General features: G+C 44.7%; 1 protein-coding gene and 1 non-coding gene across 2 annotated transcripts; one reads left to right on the forward strand and one right to left on the reverse strand.

Moving 5' to 3' along the window:
- Window positions 1–3,835: 3,835 nt before the first annotated feature.
- Window positions 3,836–5,184, reverse strand: LOC112939539 (uncharacterized). The gene is made up of 2 exons (XR_010742717.1): window positions 4,274–5,184; window positions 3,836–4,093 (listed from the first exon to the last, which is right to left on the reverse strand). It is a non-coding gene; the product is annotated as an uncharacterized protein (transcript).
- Window positions 5,185–6,900: 1,716 nt separating this feature from the next.
- LOC4342953 (probable ribosome biogenesis protein RLP24) lies at window positions 6,901–9,751 on the forward strand. The gene is made up of 4 exons (XM_015789475.3): window positions 6,901–7,182; window positions 8,941–9,054; window positions 9,154–9,290; window positions 9,369–9,751. Exons 1-4 carry the CDS (start codon window positions 7,102–7,104, stop codon window positions 9,526–9,528), a joined length of 492 nt encoding a protein of 163 aa, XP_015644961.1. The 5' UTR covers window positions 6,901–7,101; the 3' UTR covers window positions 9,529–9,751.
- Window positions 9,752–24,519: the final 14,768 nt, after the last annotated feature.

Consider the following 24,519-nt stretch of genomic DNA (forward strand, 5'->3'; position numbering starts at 1 on the left):
CTTGTGCGACAAATCTTGCACGTATGTGATATAAGTATTGCCACATCTTTTATCCTTACCCTGAGTTAGACATATACTTTAGAGATAAGATGATAAAGAAACAATATTATGCCTTGGTGCAGAACAATACGCATTGAACAATCGAGAGTATCATTTGAGGAACTTTGTTTTAATTGCAAAATTCTTAAAAACCTCCGGAAGGAAAGTTGAACAAAAGAGTAAGTGATTGGTGCTCTACGATCCGTTCTATCTTTTAACCACCCAAGATAAGATAAGGAGAAGCTAAAAGCCCCATATGGAATAAAGTAATAAAGGTGAAAATACTATTGCCAACTTATTCAAACTCTAGGTAGAAGGATATGTTATAAAACATGGTGGTGTTGACCAACAACCTAAGTTTTATCTTTCCTAGGGGATGAGCAAAGGTTTAGCTTGGGGGTGTTCTTAACAGTCGTTAAGTACAATTTCAACCATGACTTATCATAATAATTAAAGGGAGAACTAACATTTCTTACACGTATATCAATAATAAATAATGTAGTTCCACTGTACTTGGAGAATTAACTTGTATGCGGATGTTATACACCAAAGTGAAAGAGAAATGAGCCAACATGCAAAGAAACAAACCTCCGGCAAATCACCTGCAAGCACACGGATTGAGGCTACCACAAGTCAGCTCAAACAGAACTAAAGTGGGGCCAAACCTATAACACCCTGAAAATTTCAGTTTTGAAATACGAAGCTAAAAATTGATAATAACCAAAAATCTTTTCAAACTTTCTTGCATGCTGGAATTTATTGGGTTTTATTTCCCGTTTTCTTGTTATGCATGGGTGAAAGGACGGACGTCTGAGAATATGCTTGTACTTTGATTTAAGATATTATTTATTCAAAGAACCATGGTTATGAAATATGTTAATATTGCAAGTACCAATTATTTTCCTCAAAACCCTTCTCTATGTATTAAAACCTCATTGATGTATTTGTTTTATACATAAGGACATATATTACAGTTTTGGATGAAAACCCTCTAAGGGATAGTTCATTAAAACAAATACTATTTTAGAAAGGAAATATAATTTTGATTATTTTCTAAGAATCCTTAAAAAGGAATAAGTCCTTTGGAAAATAACTTGGAGATGACATCTAGTAGAAAATTATTTGTCAAAATCTTATTTGCAAAGTGAATCCCTAAAAAGGCTATTTTAAAAGAGAAGGTTCTCTCATATAAAGTCTTGTTTCCCTCTTCGAGAGGCTTAGCCTGGCTCACATAATAAAATTTGTTAGGGGTAATTGTATCACTGCCCCCACTTTCGAAGCCAATTACTATTTTACCCTCATTTTTTAGGGCTTGCAGTTTTACTCCCACTTTTTGAATCTGAATCAGCCGTGTACCCCTACTTCTATCTAACAGCCAGTTTTAACGGTGTTAATTGTAGAAAAAAGGACATTTATACCCTTGGTGTTTATCGCATTTTTGCCCCCATTTTTTTCCAGCTTTGTGTGATTTTGTCTCTATTTTGTGATTTCAGCTTATGTGACGAGCATTTCAACCAAATATGAGCATCTACTAGGCAATTACAAAATTTGACCAAAATATGAATAAAATTTCGACAGCATTTACAAAATTTGAACAACAAGTAGCCGCCGGCAGGCCCTTGACGCGGCTGTCCGCCAGCACTCGACGCGGCCGCCACCCAGCCCTCAATGTGGCCGCCGTCACCTCGCGTGCGCCCGTAGCCACCGCCGCCGCCACCGCACGCGCGCGCGGCCCCAGCCACCTCGTCGCCAGCGGCCGCCGCTGCCGTCTCCGTGCGCGCCCGCGGCCGCCGCTACCGCCGTCACCACCCAGCCCTCGACACGGCCATCGTTGCCTTGTGTGCGCCCGCGGCCGCCGCCGCCGCCTCCACACGAGCCCATGGCCGCCGCCGCCGCCTCCGCACGCGCTCGCGGCGGTCGCCGCTGTCTCCGCGTGCACCCGTGGCTGTCGCCGCCGCCGTCGCCACCCAGCCCTCGACGCGGCCGCCGTCGCCTTGCGTGCGCGCGCAGCCGCCACTGCCGCCTTGCCCGCGGCCGCCGCTGCCGCCCGCACCCACGGCCGCCGTCGCCGCCTCGCCCGTGGCCGCCGCCGCTGCCTCCGCGCACAAAACTGACGCACAAAACCTTCTCGCCCGCACGAAACACACTCAGGCCTTATCCATTCCCTCAGGGGTAGAAAGGTAACATATTTCCTTTTGTATTTCCTTAACACAAAACGTGGGATCCACCAAACGGCTGTCACAAGTGAGGTAGACGGCTGGTTCAGATTCAAAAAGTGGGGGTAAAACTGCAAACCCTAAAAAGTGAGGGTAAAACAACAATTGGCTTCGAAAGAGGGGGCAATGATGCAATTATCCCAATTTGTTATTATTTGTGTGTGTTTAGTTTGGTGCCAAGATCTCGATTCAATCCACTCTCCCCTAAAACTGTCCTTTGTTCGACGTCCTTCCCTGTCCCCTACCCACTCTGTCTATTTGGTTAAGCGCTTTGGTGCTAATCCAATCAAAGACCAGAAGCTCTCTCCTTCTGTCACAATGTGATCTCTCTCTCTCTCTCTCTCAAACTCTTGGAATCCTACGGTTAAATTGAAACCGCTCTATCGATTTGATTTCGATAATTCCCTCAAAAAATCTAAAATCATTCGACGGATTTATTTATCATACGTCGACTCAAATATCTCCAAATTTATCCTTACCTTGAGACCCTACCCGGTCGAATGGATTTGTATGCCATATGCATTCCCAACGGGGGATCCTAATGGACAATCAATCGCCTGGAAATGGGGGTAGCGATCGATCCCCTTTCCTCTCCCTCTCTCTACCTGGTTTCCTTTTTTGACACCACATTACTTTTCTATTTTAGTAAGTTTATATGCACCTAAAGTTTATACACCTCAAGTTTACACATCTAAAGTTTAGAGACCCAAAGTTTATAAGTTAAAAGTTTATATATCCGATTCAAATTTGAATTTGAATTCAAATTTTTTATACATATAGTATTTCTATACATCTAAAGTTTATACACTTAAAGTTTACAGACCCAAAGTTTATAAGTCAAAAGTTTACATACCGGTTTCAAATTTGAATTATATCTGATTCAAATTTGAATTTGAATTCAAATATTTTCTATATATAGTATTTTTTATGCATCTAAAGTTTATAGACTTAAAGTTTATAAGTCAAAAGTTTACATACCCGATTCAAATTTGAATTTGAATTATATCTGATTCAAATTTGAATTTGAATTCAAATATTTTCTATATATAGTATTTCTATACATCTAAAGTTTATACACTTAAAGTTCATAGACCCAAAGTTTATAAGCCAAAAGTTTACATAGCCGATTCAAATTTGAATATATATAGTATTTCTATACATAAATTTTTCTAACTTTTTATTTTTCTAAAAAAAATTTTGTAGTGTATCGAGTATAGGGGAGGGGGCGGACGGGTGATCGCTGGGCGGACGGGGGGCGATCACCCGACTATAAGCATTTCCGGTTCCCAACACCCCTCTGTGTTACCGTCGTTCATTCATTCAAGCAATCACAATGACTACCGTTGAAATTGTCTATCGGACGTCAACCCCAAATCCCTAGTCGAGGGCGCGGTGTATCCATCCAAGCAAAATGCTCGAGAACCCTAAGCGTGACCCTTGCTTATCCAAATACCAAGTTAAATCCAAAAGCCCATATTTAACAGTCCATCTACAAGTGTCAATTTAAATTCCAATTTCCAAATTCCAAACTCCCTTGTAAATTTACAAAATTCCTCGAAAAGATACAAACGGTCCAGCAGTACAAGTTCAAACAAATCATTGTCCGATTATACAGTCCATTGTACAGTCCAATTATACGGAGCCAAATCAAATTACAACTCCCTAGCAAATTACAAAACTTCCTAGCAAAACATCCAAGTCTCCTATTACACTTGATCCATTCTTTTCTCTGCCAACCCAGCCCATGCCTCCCTCTCCCTTAGGCAGCCTACCATAAGTCTACTTTGCCTCCCTCAGCCGACGCAGCATGAATGCACATAAGGTGTTCGATGAAATGCCTGCAAGCCATCACACATATTTGAGTCAAATTGTTGCTGCCATCAAATAGCTGGGTCCCCTCCTCAACAACATCCCCTGCACCCATGCTCCCAATCCACCAAATGCATCCCCAAAACACAGGTAACATGAGTAGAGACCACACCGAATGAGAAGAGCCAAGTTCACAGAGCCACACTTACCTTGTCCTGTGGCGATGTCGACACGACCGCCACAAACCTATAAAACCGCCGCCAAAGCCCAGCACCACCGCGCCTCTCCATTTCCGTCTTCCTCTCCTGCACCTGCTCTGCCACTGTCGCCTCATTCCCAGCGCATTCGCAGCCGCTTCGCTGCTTGCTCCGCCGCGGCTGGCCACGAGCCGAGCCTCCGTTGGGCAAGGGGTTGAGGTTGGCCGCCGCGTCGTCCCGTGAACTCCCTTGCACGAACAAATGAACGAACATCAGAACGATCGAACTGTGAACTTTGGAACGTACTCAAACAACAAAAGCTTGCTTTCGAACTGGAACCGAGGACGTAATCAAACTAAAAATCGAACTAAAACTGAAAACGAACCTCTATGGACGTGATCGAGCACTTGGCGCGCGAGGACGAACCGTGAGCCGAGCAGTACCTCGACGCCCGTCGACCACGCTCGGTGTGCCGCTACCCGACTGCCGCGAGGTGAGCACCTTCCCCCCTTCCTCCCCTTGCTCTCCTTCCTCCCAGCCATTCTTCTCCTTGCTGTGCCGATGCCGCCGTCGAGCGCACCGTCGCATCCTCCTCACGCGGCCGACGCCTAGCTGGCCCGCGCGCCGACCTCTACCTCCATCGCCTTTTCCCTCGAGCCAAGGCTGCCCTCCCCCTCTCCCTGTCCACGCCTGGCCACCGCGCAGCCGCGCCTGGTTGTCGACCGCGCCTCCCCGACACCCCCACAGCCGCGTTGCACCGACGAGTCAATCGCCGCCTTGTCATCACCCAAAACATCTTCCCCCATCCACCGACGTCACAGCCACCACGACCGCCGCCTTGCCGTCTCCCTCCTCTTTCCCCACCGCCACCAGCCCCACGCGAACTCCGCCGCCCCCACCGGGTCACCACCGACACTCCCACCCCCACCCCCACCCCCGCCGCCCGACTCCTCCTTCCACCATTGCCTGCCCCTCCCCACAGCAACCTCCCTCCTCTTCTCCTTCGCGCTGCCACAAAACCGTGACTCTAAACCAAACTCTTAAAATCGGTGCAATTTGACTCTCTTGACGGTTTGCTGACGTGGAGGCTACGTGGCGGTATTAACTAGGTCTCCTTTACACGTTGTGTTTAGGTGACATGTAGAATTAAAAAAAAATGTGTAGGACCCAATTATCATTGATACATAAAAGAAATTGTGGGACCCACGTGTCCCTTCTCTCTCTCCCCTCCCTCGAGTTCCTTCTCCCTCCTCGCCGCTCCCTCCCTCTCCCGCGTCGGGCGGAGACGGCGGTGAGCGGCGAGGGCGCGGACATGGCGTGGTGGCCTGCGAGCGGCGGAGGCGCGGGATGAGCTCCACCGCCTCCTCGCTGGCCAAGATCGAGTCGGCGGTCAACACGTAGGAGCTCAGCGACGTGCTATTCGTCTCCGCTGCAGGTGTCGTCGCGACGATTGACTGACGCGCCACACGACGAATGACGCCTCACGCTTTTTGGAGTACTCGAGATCGAACAAGCGATGCGGTGGTGGTGTGATTTCATTTCACGGGACAACGAGAGAGAGGGGAGGGAGCATATGGATTGGGAGCAGCTGCCGATGGAAATACTACCGAGGTGGTGCAAGGCAGGGGTAACAGGTTAATAGCTGCTGATGGGAATACTGCTCGGACTAGATGTAACTGATCCTGTGTGCCTGCGTTCACCACCACATCGCATGCAACTGCGTCGTCCACAACGGCGGCGTCAGTAGAGAGGGAGGACGTCAGGACGAAGGGGCGGCGCAGGCGGCGTGCCCCACGCACAGAGGCGGTCCTCGAGGTGTGAGCAAAGTGGATAGGCCTCAGGAGCGGCGCAGAGGCGAGCGACCCCGGCCGGGCGACGCGACGCCCCATGTGGTGAGCTATGGCATGGCCGCCTCGCGCGTCCCGATCCGCGGTGGTGGTGGTGCTCCGTGCTCGGCAGGGGCCCGGCCATCTGCTGCCGCTCTTGCGCCGCCTAGTTTTGCGGCGGCAGGGCGGGCGACCCCGCGTGCTTGCGACCCTCCCCAGCTCCTTCACCCGCCGATGCATTGCTACTGTCCGCGCCGTCCTGCGGAGGAAGAGGGTGGCGGAGGTCAAGCGCCACGTAGAAGGGTCGACGTGGGGAGGAAAGCGGCGGCGGCGACAGTGGAGTACGTCATCGACATCGATCCCGCAACGTGTGCCTCACGCTGTCGCCGCCTAAACGCCACGTCAACGCTACGTGGAAAGAAAGCCGAGTGAATAATGCCACGTAGGCACCACGTCAGCGAAACCGTCCTCCAAAACCGCTGATGGAGTCAAATTGCACCGGTTTTAAGAGTTAGGGGTCGAGATATCCAGTTTTGTGGTTTAGGGCTACGGATTAGATTTCGATCACTTTTGACTTTTGAGGGTCACTAGGTGAACTTATTCCTTTTAAGGGATAAAAACAGGTAAACAAAATTTTTGGCCCAAAAAGCCGACCTCGTCGGCTGAGGTGTGAGTTATCGTCTGTGCCGCGGGTCCAGATCAACGAACACTCGTGGGCCGTAGGCGGAGGCGCAAGTGTGTTGTGGGTAATGGGCCAAACCAGCCCATCTAGCCTTGTCATCAACAGCATAAACAAAAGAAAAGAGAGGAACTAGGGTTCCTTTCCTTCCCCCAACGCCGCCTCTTTGGAGCGACCTCCTGTCGACGCCGCGTCGGCCTCGCCCCCATCCCCATAGCCATACCAGGCCTCAATCTTCCTCTCCAATCTCCTTGTGGCTAGTTCGGACAGCAGCAGCAGCGTGGGTGGTGCCGCTGCGATTCCGGAGGAGGGGGCGGTAGTTCGGAGGCGGCGCGATGAGGTTGGAGAAGTGCTGGTTCTGCTCGTCCACCGTCTACCCCGGCCACGGCATCCAGTTCGTCCGGAACGACGCCAAGGTTCGCGCTGTCCTCCTCCTCATCCTGTGTCTCTTCTTCGCATCCTGTAGGTTATGTCCCCGTTTGGGGATGTGGATGGAGAAGCGCGCCTTTCCGTGCGCCATGTTAAGGGGAAATAAAATTAGAACCTTTTTGGGGGGGAAGTCACTGAATTCGCACACTGCACTCATCAATAAATTTAGATAGCCAGGAATTTAGATATCACGGTTGTAGTTTTTACAAAGTTTTATGTGTTTGGTGCTACTTTCCTGCATTTTGTTTCAAAAAAAGGTGGTACTATAGGCAGGATAGCTTAATTTATTACCTCCATCCTTGTACATGGCAGGAAAACAATATACAATTAACAACTAGAGACACAGATTATATATACCCTCGGTCCCAAAATATAAAGGATTTTGGGTGATTCATAGACCTAGGATATGTCACCTCCACCAAAATCCCTTATATTTTGGGACAGAGGGAGTATGTAATCTTATCTAGTGCTGCCAGTTCTCCATGTCATTATCTTGGATCAGTAAGGGCTAGGCGCTACAGGGATGGCAGGGCTGGCTTCTAGGTTCAACCTGACTAGTGATTCTAAGCAATTAGAGATCATATTACATAAAAGTTAGACAATGAAATACTAAATAGCAGCACAAGAGCTCCCAAGGATATTTAGGTGCCTAATTGACCATCTAATGCCTAATCAGGGTGGCTAGGCACCTAGCACCTAAATAGGTGCCTAGGCAGATCTTTAGGGCTGGCTTTTACAACACTGATTATTATCGTTGAAACTACACAAATCAAACAAGAAAGTCATATTGGCTGGCAAGGTTTCAGCAATAGAAGCAAAAAAGAGAGGAACATTAGATTTTTTATGGCTTGGGATCAATGTAATGTCTGCGCTCTTGGTTTTGAGAAGAGGAAGAGGTAGATGGCTGATTTTTGGAACCAAAAAGATAGTTATGTAACTATCTTATTTATTTTCTTTGTTCCCCAAACACCTCAAAATTTTTATTGCCACAGCATTTTAAACCCAGATACCTCTAAAGTTTTATTGGCATATCATACAAACAAATCATGGTACTCCTAGAAATCTATTGTACTTCCAAATAGGTTGAGGTACTTTGTCATATTTCTGCCAGTCTATTGTTGTTTTGTAATAACAGTGATTTAGTGGAGATATATAATCATTAAACTTTTTTTTAGTTTGATGTCTATGTTTCTCAGTCGTTTTCCATTCTGTTTTATGGTTGGAGTAGTGGTGGATGCTAAAAGCTGAGCCCTTTTTGGATAACAATGAGGCTTTCATTCAACATAAGTCGCTAGAACATATGAATCTTTATACGCCATATATAGTAAGAGTAATTAAACTAATTACATCAATCATCAAAGAGAGGTGGCTAACTACCTTTGCTGGTATTCATCCCATTAGTTTGTTATATCTGATGCTCTGCCCTATCAATGCTGTTATTTGTGATAAGTTGTGCAAAAGTTTGTTACTGCCTTTCTGGTATACTACCAAACATAACTAGTTTAGCTTTCTCTGATTAAAAGTCTTCAGAATAACACAGATGTTCTCAATTTGACCTTTTTGGAGTAATATCTTGCTGTTTTGTGCATTCCTTTACATTTTTTCAATGCTGTATAGCCATGCCAATACCTTTGTATTGTCTTCTTAAATAACATTTTATGTTGAATGCCATTCACGTTTACGTTTTAGATTTTATTGTGCTGGATATTGTTGGCACATTTAGTTACATTTATTTCTGTTCGCAGATCTTTCGCTTTTGCCGGTCAAAATGTCATAAAAATTTCAAGATGAAGAGGAATCCTCGTAAGGTTAAATGGACAAAAGCGTACAGGTGCTTGCATGGGAAGGACATGACACAGGTATTTGGTTGCTATTGTTTGATATTCTTTCAGTGGTAAGTGGCAACACATTTTCCACTATGTGAACCACGAGCTGAATTGTTTGATGATATCAATCAGGACTCCACCTTTGAGTTTGAGAGGAAAAGGAACAGGCCAGAGCGCTATGACCGGAATGTCACTGAGCAAACACTTAAGGCTATCTCTCTTATTACAAAGATTAGACATGAACGGCAGAAGAAACATATTACAGAGAGGTTGGCATCTGAATTTTTATTCAGTATCTGTTTATTCACGAAATTATCTTTGCCTGATATGAACTGAATTTTTAACAGGCAAAAACAGGGTAAGACAAAGCAACGGGAGAGGGATGCTAAGGAGTTGGAACAGGATATTCAAATGCTTCCAAAGAAGGTTACCCTATCAACACAAAAAACAAAAGTCGTGGTTAAAGTTTCCCAGCAGCAGACAGAAGAGAATCTTATGGAAGAGTAATGAAATGGAATCAAGTTTTGCATGTTGTTATGTAGGACTGTGTTTCATCAAATCGTTACTATGAACGGTGTATTTGACTGGGTACCAGCAAAGTTTTGCACCGACCGTCTGGTTTGTGACTTCCAGCTATCTTATAGTATCAATAGTATTGATGGCTTTGTGAACTGTTAAAAGGATGTCTATTTTTAAGATTAAATTGCATATTGCACAACCTTAATCGTAATTTATTCTACGAATGCTAGATTTTTGCCATCTATTTAGCATAATATTCCTATTCTTCCAAGACAAGATCATGTGATTTGTTTAGGTTTTGGTTTCTGGAAATCCAAATTCAGAGGCTGAAATGCTTCTGTCGGTGCCATGTACTCATGTATAGTCAGGTAGTACTTAGCCAAAGTAATTATGGACAAGCGGCCACTTATGCAAGTTTTGTACTTCTTATTAGCCCTAGACAGGGTTTGTACAATGCTAATTAATAATGTCTACCCGTATTCTCTATCGTCGAAAATACTTGGTTTGATTCATCGATGTGGCTTTGACCATAATGTTATATTTGAATAAATTTATAAAATCTTATAATTTCATATGATTATAAAATTACTTATCAAGGCAAATCTACAAAGACCATATTTTGAAAGGCAAATCTTAAAAGTCACTGATAGTCAAATGTTTCAAAAGTTTAGTTCAGATATCGTCTAGAATGTCATGTAATACTTATTTTACTAAGAGTAAATTTCATAAAACTCTATCTATTATGGTCTAATTTGCACTAAACCATAGGGATTTCGGCATATGGTGCATAACCACAAGTACTATAGTACTAAACTTCCATGACATCCACTATAGGACCTCCACTTTGTTAAATTTTGATATAAGAGTATGTTAAAATGGTAAGTAGTGTGGTTTATTAAAGTTTAGAAACATAAACATAATACCCAAGGTTATTATGTTTATGTTTAGCACACGAATTTTAGCACATGACGCATAACCTTGAATCATAATAGGCGGGGTTCTATAAAAATTATATGTTTGAAATTTCTTTTTTTTTTGTGTGTGTATTATGATTAGTGCGAAGGTCTCAAATCAAATAAACCCTTGCAATCCTAAAACTCACCCAAAACTATTTTTTCAAATAAAACCCCCCTTATTCCACTTTTTATGTTCGAAAATATTCCTCATAAAACCTCCCATTTTGACCGATATTCTCTCCGTACAAATTTGAACTTCATTTCACCCATCAAATTTTCAATCAAATATCTCTCCTCTGAATGCCTAGGATTTCTGAAAATTTTGGGTATTAGCTTTTGACCAAATATCTCATGTAAATCTTTTCTTTTACACCTCCCATCCAAAATTTAATATATTCACAACTCCAATCTCTTATAAAATATCAACATCTAAGAGAAACACCATCCTTCGAGTTCATACAGTTTCTTTTATTTAAAATTTCAAATTTTTACCCAAACCTCAATTTCAAATCCACCCAAAACTTGTCTCTGAAATTTCCTAAATAATATTAAAAGTTACTGTGCACATGGTCACACCCCTTCATTTTCCTTCTCTCCTGCCTGGGCCAAACGGTTGGCCCAAGCCTCCTCTTCATCCAAGTTCAGCATAGTACTCGCCCTCTCTCTTTCTCTCTCTCTTGTCTCTTCATCCTGAAGGCCTAGCCACATTTGTAGATCAACTAGATTTCTTTCACCTACCTCTTCTGGCGCCTGTGCGCAGCTCCTCAAGCCAGCCCAGCTAGCTACTGGCCCAACTTCCTTTTTTTTCCCACTTGGTTGTCTCCCTCCAAAATAACCTTATTTTAAATCCCTCATCTTGATGTTGAGTTTAATAGCACCTTTGAATTGCAATATCAGGTATAACGCGTCTCTTATCTTACACCTGGTTTCGGTACAGTACAGTTAAAATTACAGTATGTATAGTAGTACAGTGGTTGGAATTTAAACCTGTGGTCGTTGTTTCGTAGAAGTGTCCTTCAAACATTGTTCTCAGTCCTTTTTCACCAGTCCAGATTTGTTGCTGACAGTGCATCTATGATCAGATCAGAGCCTAATGTAATTCAACAAGCTGGTGTGTGTGGATGAACCTACGTGCGGAATAGGCGGGAAATAATCACGCCAGCCGACGGTAGCGGTGCACAGTGAGCACGGCAAGAACAAGTTCTTATCATAAGTTATATTACATTTGTTATCCTTTTATTCAGCAAATTAGCTACAAGTTTATAAGCCCCTATATGACCAGGAGTAAATGAAATAAAGCAAGCTGGAATTGATATCTAATCTACTCTCTCTCTCTCTCTCTCTCTCTTCGGTACGGCGGCTCCAGGGAGGCGAGGTGCACAGCCTCGCCTTCCCGTCGAGCACGAGCACGCACTATGTAGCTTGGAGGAGCTTCCAAGCCATAAAATTTGCTATATGTCCCTTGAATGTGTGAATACATGTTGTGTTGTTAATTGATGCTTCCCAGAGCCTCCTATAGGTTCATGACGCATTCATGATACAAGAAGGGTGGCAAGGGGCGGTGGCCGGTGGGTACCCAACAGGACACACACGTACTGCTACCACCTTGACCCAGAGCATGATGCCAACAAGCGGCAGTGGTTTGAGTACTTGCAGTAGGATGCTAACTCGTGGCTGCATGGCTGCGCTAAGAAGGAGAGGATGGAGTTGTTTGGTGGCAAGAAGGACGGTGTTGCTGCCTCTAGTGCCATCGACTTCAACACATAGGCGTGCGGGGAGGAGCCTGAGGGGCTCATCAATTGCACTTCATGTTGTTATTATGCTTTTTAGGCATGCATATCAATGAAACCCTCGCATTCCACTTTTTATGTCAACTTTGAAATAATGGGTTAGAAACTGTTTCAGAAAACCTGATACTTGGTACCAGTGGTTTTTGAAAAGGAATAATATTTTGCGAAAGTCGCGATATGGGGCATTGCCTATCTGGTGTTGCCTTGAAGAATTTTATCCAATCATCTTACAGTGTGACCACATGGGGTTTGTGGGATACCCTTGGAAAAGTAAATTATTGATTCATGTTTATCTGGTATGCCAGTGGTTGTGGGATAGCGGAGATGAAACGAAGTTTTGTGTTCTGATATTGGCCATCGTGGCACTTGCATCTATTGTGGCGTTTATGGATAGATGTAGGAGCATCCCCGGTATACCTTAAGTAGACGATGGTTTGTCTTGCCTGATGTTTGTCCTGGTCTTGATCAACTATGTGGCATATGCTATTTATGGGTTAGCTTTAGAAAGGCCTTGTCATGAACTTTCAATGCCGGCGGGTGTTGGAGTAAAGTGTGTCATGTGTGTAAAGCGTATAACCTCAGCGGAGTTTAACTAAACTATTTGAACAGTCGTGCCCACAGTTAAGGGCGAATGTGAGGTGATCTCTTAGTGTGGATTTTTTTGCCTATGCTTTATATAAATTAATTTGTGGGATGTGAATCGTTGCTAAAGTTGGTATGTGTGACTGACATAAAACCTGGATGGTTTTAAATGGGCTTGTGTGACTCGTGATTCAGAATGGCATCATAGAGTAGGCTTCCTATGTGGAAGCAAAGTGCTATAGGATATGCATAGCTTTGTTGACAAAAAAATCGAACACACCGGCTGGGAGATCTGCTTAGCTCCTGTGCAGGTACAAAGGTTGATGAGATGCGAGCGTGCCAGTCAGTTTGATCCTGCAACGGACAAGATATGCAAATATAGTAGATCAAATAGCCAATCGGCTAACAAGCCGATGGAGTGGTTCCAGCCGATAGCAGATAATAGCCGATGTCAATACCAGCCGATAGTGATAGGGTTTAAGCAATCGGCTATATGTCCAATGTAGATAATGATATAAAGACAATCGGTTGATGATGATGTAATAAAATAACAATATAATCCAGTATAAACCAATTGGCAGTCAAAAAGTAGGCTAGAGATTATGGTTCTAAGCACAACTTAGTAGATCAAACTTAACTGATGCAGCACTAAGTATGAAAAGAAACACAATATCTTGACAATCAAGCCGTTGATTGATTTTCAGGGTGGTAGATGCCTAGGCTAATCTAATCTAGCAAAGCGATTTAGTCGATACAGGCAGAAACCCTAAAGCGAGAGACAACCGATAGAGCTAAATTGAGATGCTAGGACTAGATTAACATATGAAGCATCTAGGCCCCTGTTGTTAGCTTTGGTAATTAATGACAAGCACTAATTGTGGACTAACCGTTGCTATTGAGATATATTTTAAGATAAATCCACGTCATGTGTGCGCATGGATGACTATCGATGGATTAAAATTGACGGCGCAAAGCAAAGGGAAAGAAGATGGTAAATCTAGTGCTTTAATTTAGAATTGATCGAGGTGTAGGGCGATCAAATTTGCTAGTTTATTTTTAGTTTCGCCGTACTATCAAGGGGGGGTAATGACCTAGCAATGAGATGATTTTAATTGCCACATTAGGTCATTATGTATTTAGACTTGTGCTCACATTTCATCCAACACACACTTGCTATATATATTGGTCACTGTATGCACTGGGTTCGGCCTGACTAGGGGCGGTCAGACCGGCCACATAGTGGCGGTCTAACTGGCGTGCCCTGGCCGGTCTGACCGGCCACAAAACGGCGGTCTGACCGACGGCACATGCGCGATCAGACTGGCCCCCTGGAGGCCGGGATGTGTTGCTCGGGGTGGCCGATATAGAGCCGACGGAGCCGTATTCGGTCTGACCAAGCCGATGGCGGTCTGACCGAGCTGAGGCCGGTCTGACCGGCCACTCAACGGCGGTCTGACCGGCCAGGGCGATGGGGTCCTCTGACAGGGCTACAACGTCTAGTTTTCTAGCCGTTGCAGAGTAGCACGGTCTGACCGGCCACATACCTCCGGTCAGACCAGCAGAGCACAGAGTTGGGGGATTTCGCCACCAACGGCTAGTTTTGATTGGTGGGAGTATAAATACTCCCCCTCCAGCAGCAAGGGGGCTCTCTTGGCACCCAATTCAATTGCATACACCCCTTGCACCTCTCTCACACCCACTTGAGCTTTATGTTCATCCATTTAGTGTGTTAGAGGGTTAATTAGCCAAGAGTCAAGTGCATTTGCTTCCATTCTAGAGCTAGTGTGGCATTTGATTGATCATCTCCACACCGGGTCATTGCTTGTTACTCTTGGAGGTTGCCGCTTCCTAGATGGCTTGTGGAGGAGTTGCCCGGTGACCTCTCCGAGAAGATTGTGGAGGAGGCCCGGCGCCGGTTTGTGAGTGGTTTGGAGTTCACCACCTTCGGAGTGAAGGAAGAACTACCCTAGTAATCGAGGCTTAGGTAGTCCTCTCCGTAGGCCGGCTCCCGCCTTGCCCACCCCTTGACGAAGGGGGTGTGCGGTGGCTTCGTGGTTGAGCGGTGGAGTTAGGCTCGCCTCAACGGGGAGTAGGAAACCGGCGAGTTTCCGAACCTCGGTGAAAAATCTCTTGTCTCCTTGTCTCATTTACTTGTTGCATTTACATTTGTGCAATTTACATTTCTAGAGACATATTAGAGATCATTTCACCCTAGGATTGCTAAACATTGACATAGGAGTGTGATTTACTTTCCTAGAGATATAATTGAGCCACTATCACCCTAGGTTTGCAAAACATAACTTAGTTGCTTAGTTAGAGTTGACCCTCACCAAGCCTAGCAACTTAGGTTAGTTTTGATTAGGTGTCATTTAGTTTTAAATCGCCTATTCACCCCCCTCTAGTCGACATCTCGATCCTACAAGTGGTATCAGAACTTGGTCTCTCTTGATTGGGCTTCACCGCCTAGAGAGAAGATGTCGAACGAGGTGAACCATGTAGGGAAGGCTCCTATGTTTAATGGCACAAACTACTCCACTTGGAAAATTAAAATGTCTACTCACCTCAAAGCTATGAGCTTCCATATTTGGAGTATTGTGGATGTAGGCTTTGCTATCACCGGCACGCCATTGACGGAGATAGATCACCGCTACCTCCAACTCAATGCCCAAGCTATGAATGCTTTGTTCAACTCTTTGAGCCAAGAGGAGTTCGATAGAGTGAGCAACCTTGAGACCGCATATGAGATTTGGAACAAGTTGGCGGAGATCCATGAGGTCACAAGCGAGTACAAGGATGCCAAGCTTCATTTCCTCAAGATTCAATATGAGACATTCTCCATGTTGCCTCATGAGAGTGTGAATGACATGTATGGGAGGCTCAATGTCATTGTGAATGATCTCAAGGGGCTTGGGGTAAACTACACCGATCTTGAGGTTGCCCAAAAGATACTTGGGGCTCTACCGGAGAAGTATGAGACCCTTGTCACCATGCTCATTAACTCCGACATATCAAGGATGACACCCGCAAGCCTCTTGGGGAAGATCAACACCAATGATATGTACAAGTTGAAGAAGAAGGAGATGGAGGAAGCCTCATCACCTTCCAAGAAGTGCATTGCTCTCCAAGCCGAAGTTGAAGACAAGGGCAAGGGCAAGGTGAATGAAGCCAATGAGGACTTGGAGGAAGAGATTGCCCTTCTTGCTAGAAGGTTCAATGATCTCTTGGGAAGGAGAAAGGAGAGAGGAAGAGGCTCTAACTCCAATAGGAGAAGAAATAGTAGACCCAATAAGACTCTCTCCAACTTTAGGTGCTTTGAGTGTGGTGAGAAGGGACACTTTGCTTCCAAGTGCCCTTCGAAGGATGATGATGGAGACAAGTCATCCAAGAAGAAGAGTGGAGGCTACAAGCTCTTGAAGAAGCTCAAGAAGGAAGGGAAGAAGATTGAGGCCTTCATCGGGGAATGGGACTCAAATGAGGAGAGCTCCGCCTCATCCGGGTCCGAGGAAGAAGGTGGTGATGATGCAAGCTCCAAGAAGAAGAAGATGACCGTTGTTGCCATCAAGGAGGCTCCATCACTCTTCGCTCCACTTTGTCTCATGGCAAAGGGCTCCTCTAAGGTAACATCTCTTAGTGATAGTGAGAGTAATAATGATTGTGATGATGTTTCCTATGATGAGCTTGTGAGTATGTTTGAGGAGCTCCATGCTTATAGTGAGAAGGAGATTGTCAAGTTCAAGACTCTAAAGAAGGATCATGCTTCTTTGGAGGTCTTGTATAAGGAGCTAAAGACCTCTCATGAGAGACTCACCATTTCTCATGAGAAGCTTAAGGAAGCTCATGACAACCTCCTTTTCACTACTCAACATGGAGCTCATATTGATGTTGGCATATCTTGTGATTTGCTTGATGATAGTACTACTTGCCATATTGCTCATGTTGCATCATCTAGCATTTCTACCTCTTGTGATGATCTTGTGGATATGCCTAGCTCTAGCTCTTGTGTTTCTATTTGTGATACCTCACTTGTTGTTGAGAACAATGAGCTTAAGGAGCAAGTGGCTAAGCTCAACAAGAGTTTGGAGAGATGCTTCAAGGGTAAGAACACTCTTGACAAGATTTTGAGTGAGCAACGGTGCATCCTTAACAAGGAGGGACTTAGATTCATTTGAAAGAAGGGTAAGAAACCTTCTCACTGTGCCACTTGTTTTGTCAAGAGCAATGGTAAGTATTGCTCCAAGTGTCATGAGGTTGGGCATTTGGTGAGTGATTGCCCCGGTGGTAAGCCTTCCAAGACTTGCATGTTTGATTCTCATTATATGCTTAGGAAGGCTCATGATGGTAGCATTGTTGCTAGATATGTGGGTTCCCCTATACTCGGTGGTAAAAAGAATGCCATTTGGGTGCCCAAAGCTTTGGTCTCTAACCTCCAAGGACCCAAATAAGTTTGGGTACCTAAAAGAGTTTGATCTTCTTTTGTAGGTGAACTACCGCACCGGTGGGAGCCATTGGGTGCTTGATAGTGGATGCACTCAACACATGACCGGTGATAGGGCTATGTTCACCACATTTGAAGTAGGAGGGAAAGAACAAGAGAAAGTGACATTTGGAGACAATAGCAAAGGAAAGGTAATTGAGTTAGGTAAAATTGCTATCTCCAATGATTTGTCAATTGATAATGTCTCTCTTGTTAAATCTCTAAATTTCAATTTGCTTTCGGTTGCTCAAATTTGTGATCTTGGCTTGTCATGTGCTTTCTTCCCATAAGAAGTTATTGTTTCTAGCCTTCTTGACAAGTCTTGTGTGTTCAAAGGTTTTAGATATGGAAATCTTTATTTGGTTGATTTCAATTCTAGTGAAGCAAATTTGAAAACTTGTTTAGTTGCAAAAACTTCATTGGGTTGGCTTTGGCATAGGAGGCTAGCCCATGTTGGCATGAATCAATTGAGCAAACTTTCAAAACGTGACCTAGTTGTGGGTTTGAAAGATGTGAAGTTTGAGAAAGATAAGCTTTGTAGTGCTTGTCAAGCCGGTAAGCAAGTTGCATGTTCTCATCCTACTAAAAGTATCATGTCCACATCTAGACCATTGGAGCTCTTGCATATGGATTTGTTTGGCCCAACAACCTATAAGAGCATTGGTGGAAATAGTTATTGTCTTGTGATTGTTGATGATTATTTTCGCTATACTTGGGTGTTCTTTTTGCATGATAAGTCTATTGTTGCCGAGCTTTTCAAAAGGTTTGCAAAAAGGGCCCAAAATGAATTTAGTTGCACTCTTGTGAAAATTAGAAGTGACAACGGTTCCGAGTTTAATAATACCAATATCGAGGACTATTGTGATGATCTTGGTATTAAACACGAACTTTCCGCTACCTACTCACCCAACAAAATGGTGTAGTGGAGAGGAAAAATCGTACATTGATTGAGATGGCAAGGACTATGCTTGATGAATATGGTGTTTCCGATTCCTTTTGGGCAGAAGCCATAAACACCGCTTGCCATGCAACCAATAGGCTTTATTTGCATCGTCTCTTGAAAAAGACTTTCTATGAGCTAATTGTTGGGAGGAAGCCTAATGTTGCCTATTTTCGAATTTTTGGTTGCAAGTGTTATATTTACCGAAAGGGTGTTAGACTAACCAAATTTGAAAGTCGGTGTGATGAAGGGTTTCTTCTAGGTAATGCCTCAAATAGCAAGGCATACCGGGTCTACAATAAGAACAAAGGTATTGTGGAAGAAACCGCCGATGTTCAATTTGATGAAACTAATGGCTCCCAAGAGGGGCACGAGAATTTGGATGATGTAGGTGATGAAGGCTTGATGAGAGCTATGAAGAATATGTCTATCGGAGATGTCAAGCCTATTGAAGTGGAAGACAAGCCATCCACCTCCACTCAAGATGAGCCATCTACTTCCGCTACGCCAAGTCAAGCTCAAGTTGAGGTGGAGGAGGAGAAGGCACAAGATCCACCTATGCCTCCAAGTATACACACCGCTCTTTCCATGGATCACCCAATTGACCAAGTGTTGGGTGACATTAGTAAGGGTGTTCAAACTCGATCTCGTGTCGCTTCGATTTGTGAACATTACTCGTTTGTTTCTTGTCTTGAGCCAAAACATATAGATGAAGCTCTTTTTGATCCGGATTGGATGAATGCTATGCATGAAGAGCTCAACAGCTTTGCAAGAAACAAGGTGTGGACTTTGGTTGAAAGACCTAGAGACCACAATGTCATAGGTACAAAGTGGGTCTTTAGGAACAAACAAGATGAGAATGGGTTGGTGGTGAGAAATAAGGCAAGATTGGTGGCGCAACTCAAGGATGGGACGTTCGTGAGCCAAACCAAGTACATCAAGGATCTACTCAAGAGGTTTGGCCTGGAGGATGCGAAGCCCATCAAGACACCTATGGCAACCAACGGGCATCTCGACCTTGATGAGGGAGGTAAACCGGTAGATTTAAAGCTTTATCGTTCCATAATTGGTAGCTTGCTTTACCTTACCGCATCTAGGCCCGATATCATGTTTAGTGTTTACATGTGTGCACGGTTTCAAGCCGCTCCTAAGGAGTGTCACTTAGTGGCCGTGAAATGGATTCTAAGATATTTAAAGCACATTCCTCTACTATTGGCTTGTGGTACCCAAAAGGTGCTAAATTTAAGCTTGTTGGCTATTCCGACTCGGATTATGCCGGTTGCAAAGTGGATAGAAAGAGCACATCTAGTAGTTGCCAAATGCTTGGCAGATCCCTTGTGTCATAGTTATCCAAGAAACAAAACTCCGTAGCCCTCTCTACCGCCGAGGCGGAATATGTTTCGGCGGGTAGTTGTTGTGCCCAATTGCTTTGGATGCAACAAACATTGTTGGACTATGGTATATCCTTCACCAAAACCCCACTCCTATGTGACAATGATAGTGCCACAAAGATAGCCAATAACCCGGTCCAATATTCTAGAACCAAGCATATTGATATTCGCCATCACTTCCTAAGATACCATGTTGCCAAGTGTGACATAGTCATTAGCCACATAAGAACCGATGATCAACTAGCCGACATATTTACCAAGCCTCTTGATGAAACCCGTTTTTGCAAGTTGAGGAATGAGTTAAATGTCATAGATTTCTCTAATGTGGCTTGAGATGGTGCACCATGGTTGCTTCTTTTGCATTGTGTATATTTGCTCTCATTTGCTCTTATGCTTTGGATTTATTGCCATTTGATCCTTCATGGCGAAAATGGAGCATGTCACATTAAGGGGAAGTTTTGCACTCTTGCATGTGCTCTACTTCCTTTTATATGTGAGCAAATCAACTAGTGGTGCTAGTAGTATTTTCAAAATGCCCAAGTCAACATAAGTCAAAAATTTTGCAAAATCAATGTAATTTGAAAACTCAACATAAGTCAAAAATTTTGCAAAATCAATGTAATTTGAAAACTATCTCTTGGAAAATGTTTCAAAAGGTTTCCTATATGTTTTCCAAGCCTCACATTGCAAGAAAAATGATTTTTAAATGAAAATGCCATTTTGGCTCTCTTTTGAAGAAACTAGATTCTTAGTTTTAGCCAAAATGAGATTTATCCCTAAAATGAGATTGATAAGGAATTTGAGAAAAGTTTCAAAACAAAGTTGGTAGAGAAGAACATTTGAAATGTTTTTGGTATTCAAACCTATTTCAAAAACCAAATCATTCAAAAGTTATTTGAAAACCAATTTGGCCCAAAACCCCTATAGACCTTAAAATGTCACCTCTTAGCATTTAAGTGAGTTTTGTTGCAAATCATCATAATCTTCAAATATTATGGATGGTTAGCAATATTTAAACTCACACATTTCAAAAATTGCTCCAAAAATCAATTTTTTTGTTGAATTTTATTGTGTGGGGGTTGTCGGCTTGTGCAAGGGCTGTGCATAGCCGGCAGGGCGTTGCCCAGTCTAACCGCCCATATAGGGCCGGTCTGACCGGCGTGGCCGAGGCGGTCTGACCGGCTGCATAGGGTCGGTCTGACCGGCCGAGCAGGTGGGCCCAGGACTTTTCTCCCTTTCTTCCTTCTTACTTCTCCACTCGACCCAATCTCCTCCCATTCAGCCCTCTTCTTCTCCAACTCGAAAAAAACTCCTCCTCTCTCCTCTCCCAAACCCTAGCCACCTCCCTCCATCAAATCCATTCAGTTTGACCGTGGATTTCTCTCCGGTTACACCGTAAGTGATTCTCCTCCACTTCCTCTCTCTATTCCATGGATTAGTTTGTGTTTTTGTTGAGTTTTTTATCCATGGCATGGAACCCTAGGTGAAGCACGAGGTGTTCTTCGATTTGCACCAATAGAGGGTAGTTTCTTAGTGTGATTCAACTCCTCCAACCGGTAAATCACTCTCCCTCTTGTGCATTCTCTCAAATTGATCTATTTCACCCTAGGGCTATGGGTAGTTGTTCCAATCTTGATGAAATAGGTTCAACCCTTTGATGTTCATGTTCCAATCTTGTGCAATATTGTTCTAGCAAATTTTAGACTCAAATGTGTAGGTGAAAATTTTTGGATGCTTAAACTTGTGGGAGGAGGTCTGCCCGGAGCCACAGGCGGTCTTACCGTGGGTCAGCCGCCGGTCTGACCGGCGTGTGCGCCCGGTCTGACCGGTCGGCAGCCGTCGGTCTGACCGGCCACCATGGGCGGTCTGACCGGCCTGATGCCGACGGTCTGACCGCCCTACTAGTTGCGGTCTGACCACCCCTCCACAGGATATAAACAAATTTTCACCTCTCCAAATTTTTTTCTAGAATTATTGCTAATATCCTATCATCCTTTGCTATTTGACAGTGATGCCTCCCCGCACTCGCCATAGTCGTCGTGCGCCCACTCCGGATCCCATGAGTGAGCCTGAAGAATCGAGTGGAGAGGATTACGCTCAAAGTGATGAAGAGGTTGAGGCAAATGTTGAGGGGGCTAGTGAGGAGGCAAGTAGAGATGATGTCAGTGATAGTGGGGAGGATGAGGATGAACAAAGTGATGAGATGAAAATTGATCCCTCCATCCAGTTTGTGGTGAACATGAGGAATCCATCGCAGTATACCATCTTGAGGCATCATGATCAGTTCTTGAGGCCTCGGGTCACCCCGGATCCCCGGTTTCACACCGTTTTCCAGAAGACAGTGTATGAGCAGGTTTATGTAGGGAAAGCTTTTGCAGAGTATAAGTGGATTTCTTGGAGAGACATCAATGAGACTCCAGAGTTTAAGAGCTTGCAGGATCTCTTCAAGACTGTTGGCATTGACCGGATTGTGACCCTCAAGCAAGACTATAATGAAGATTTGATCCGGCAGTTCTATGCTACAGTGTGGGTGGCTGGAGACTATAGTGATATGAAGTGGATGTCCGACACCCTTCAGTGTTCTATCTCTCGGAGGCAGTTCCGGCGGCTCCTTAACATACGCTTGGATTTTGGACATGATTTGCATGAGGCGCACACCCACAATCCGCTCTCCATAGACTATCTCTCTCAGTTCTATGAAGATGGAGCGCGGTACACACATGGGAAGGTTGCCGGCTTGAGGACTATCCCCAGTGTGGTTAACAGGATTGTGAGAGCCACTATCCTCCCTCGCCTTGGCAACAATGATGACATTTGGGGGGTGGCTTGGCACGTCATCGATGCAATCATTCAGGGTCGTCAGTTCGACATTGTGTCTTTTATGATGCAAGAGATTGCCATCTCCAAGGGGACCTTCACTCAGGGAATCTATTATGCCCCTTACATCATGAGGTTGATTAAAGACAAGCTTGGGGCTGCTGGGCAAAATTTGAAGAAGCACAAGCAGTACAAGCCCCGCCTTTAGCTTGGAGCTCCCCGTGCACCTAGGACGATGCCCTCTTCTCACCCTGGAGCTAGCTTAAGCTCAGCACCTCCTCCTCCTCATGGGTATGATCCAAATGCTTTCTTCCATCCTCAGTATGCTTACTTTGGAATGCAACCCAATAAATACTTCAACACGGTACTTGGGGCTATTAATACCCTAAGTGAAAGCATTCAACGCTTGTCTACCGGGTATGAAGCATTGCATGATGATGTTTGTGGCTTGCGCACTGATGTTGGAGACTTGAATGCTTTCATGGGGAGATTGCACACTCGAGTGGGTGCATTGGATTCTCGAGTCCAAATGTTGGAGAGCACCCAAGCTTTTGTCTATCATCGCCGCCGTGATGCTCCTCATCCTTCCTCTTCGGCGCGTCCTCCTTCCCCTCCACAAGAATGAGGACCTTTTTGGTACTTGATGCCAAAAGGGGGAGAAAAATGTCCTTAGGTGTGCTTTATGTCTTGTGGGTTGGGACTAGTGGTAGTGAGGTTAGTCACATCATATCTAATAGGTTAAGGTGGTTTGGGCTATATTATATATGGGTATGGGCTATTACTCTATTGTGTGTTCTTTATCATTTTGTTGGACTCTATGTCATTTGGACCCTTTGTGGTCTTGTAATAGCCTATGTTTATTTGTGAGCCCTTTTAGGATGATTTGTGACTTATGTGAGTTGAACGGTTAAGTGATGTGAACTTGTGCGATGATGGATGGTATATGTGATATTGATATATATGTGACCATCTTATGCTCGTGGATGAATATTTCTTGAAGTTCACATTGAAATATTGCTTATGTGTTTGTGCTTGTTGAAATGTGAAATTGAAATGTGTATTGGCTCCATATTCGTTGTCTATGATTGATATGCACATGTTTAGGGGGAGCTTTTCATTTCCTTTGCAATATATGTCCATATGTTCCATGTTTGTTTATATATATTTGTTGTGTTTGTCGTCAATTACCAAAAAGGGGGAGATTGAAGCATCTAGGCCACCGTTGTTAGTTTTGGTAATTAATGACAAGCGCTAATTATGGACTAACCGTTGCTATTGAGATATATTTTAAGTTAGATCCACGTTATGTGTGCGCACGAATGACTATCGATGGATTAAAATTGACGGCGCAAAGCAAAGGGAAAGAAGACGGTAAATCTAGTGCTTTAATTTAGAATTGACCGAGGTGTAGGGCGATCAAATTTGCTAGTTTATTTTTAGTTTCACCGTACTATCAAGGGGGGTAATGACCTAGCAATGAGATGATTTTAATTGCCACATTAGGTCATTATGCATTTAGACTTGTGCTCACATTTCATCCAACACACACTTGCTATATATATTTGTCACTGTATGTACTGGGTTCGGCCTGACCAGGGGCGGTCAGACCGGCCACATAGTGGCGGTCTAACCAGCGTGCCCTGGCCGGTCTGACCGGCCACAAAACGGCGGTCTGACCGGCGCATAAGGCCGGTTTGACCGGCGCCATATGCGCGGTCAGACCGGCCCCCTGGAGGCCGGGATGGTGTTGCTCGGGGTGGCCGATACAGAGCCGATGGAGCCGTATTCGGTCTGACCTAGCCGATGGCGGTCTGACCGAGCCGAGGCCGGTCTGACCGGCCACTCAACAGCAGTCTGACCGGCCAGGCCGATGGGGCCCTCTGATAGGGCTACAACGGCTAGTTTTCTAGCCGTTGCAGAGTAGCACGGTCTGACCGGCCACATACCTCCGGTCAGACCGGCAGAGCAAAGAGTTGGGGGATTTCGCCCCCAACGGCTAGTTTTGGTTGGTGACAGTAGAAATACTCCC

The sequence above is a fragment of the Oryza sativa genome, chromosome 7 (genome assembly GCF_034140825.1).
Source record: "Oryza sativa Japonica Group chromosome 7, ASM3414082v1".
Classification (NCBI taxonomy): domain Eukaryota; kingdom Viridiplantae; phylum Streptophyta; class Magnoliopsida; order Poales; family Poaceae; genus Oryza; species Oryza sativa.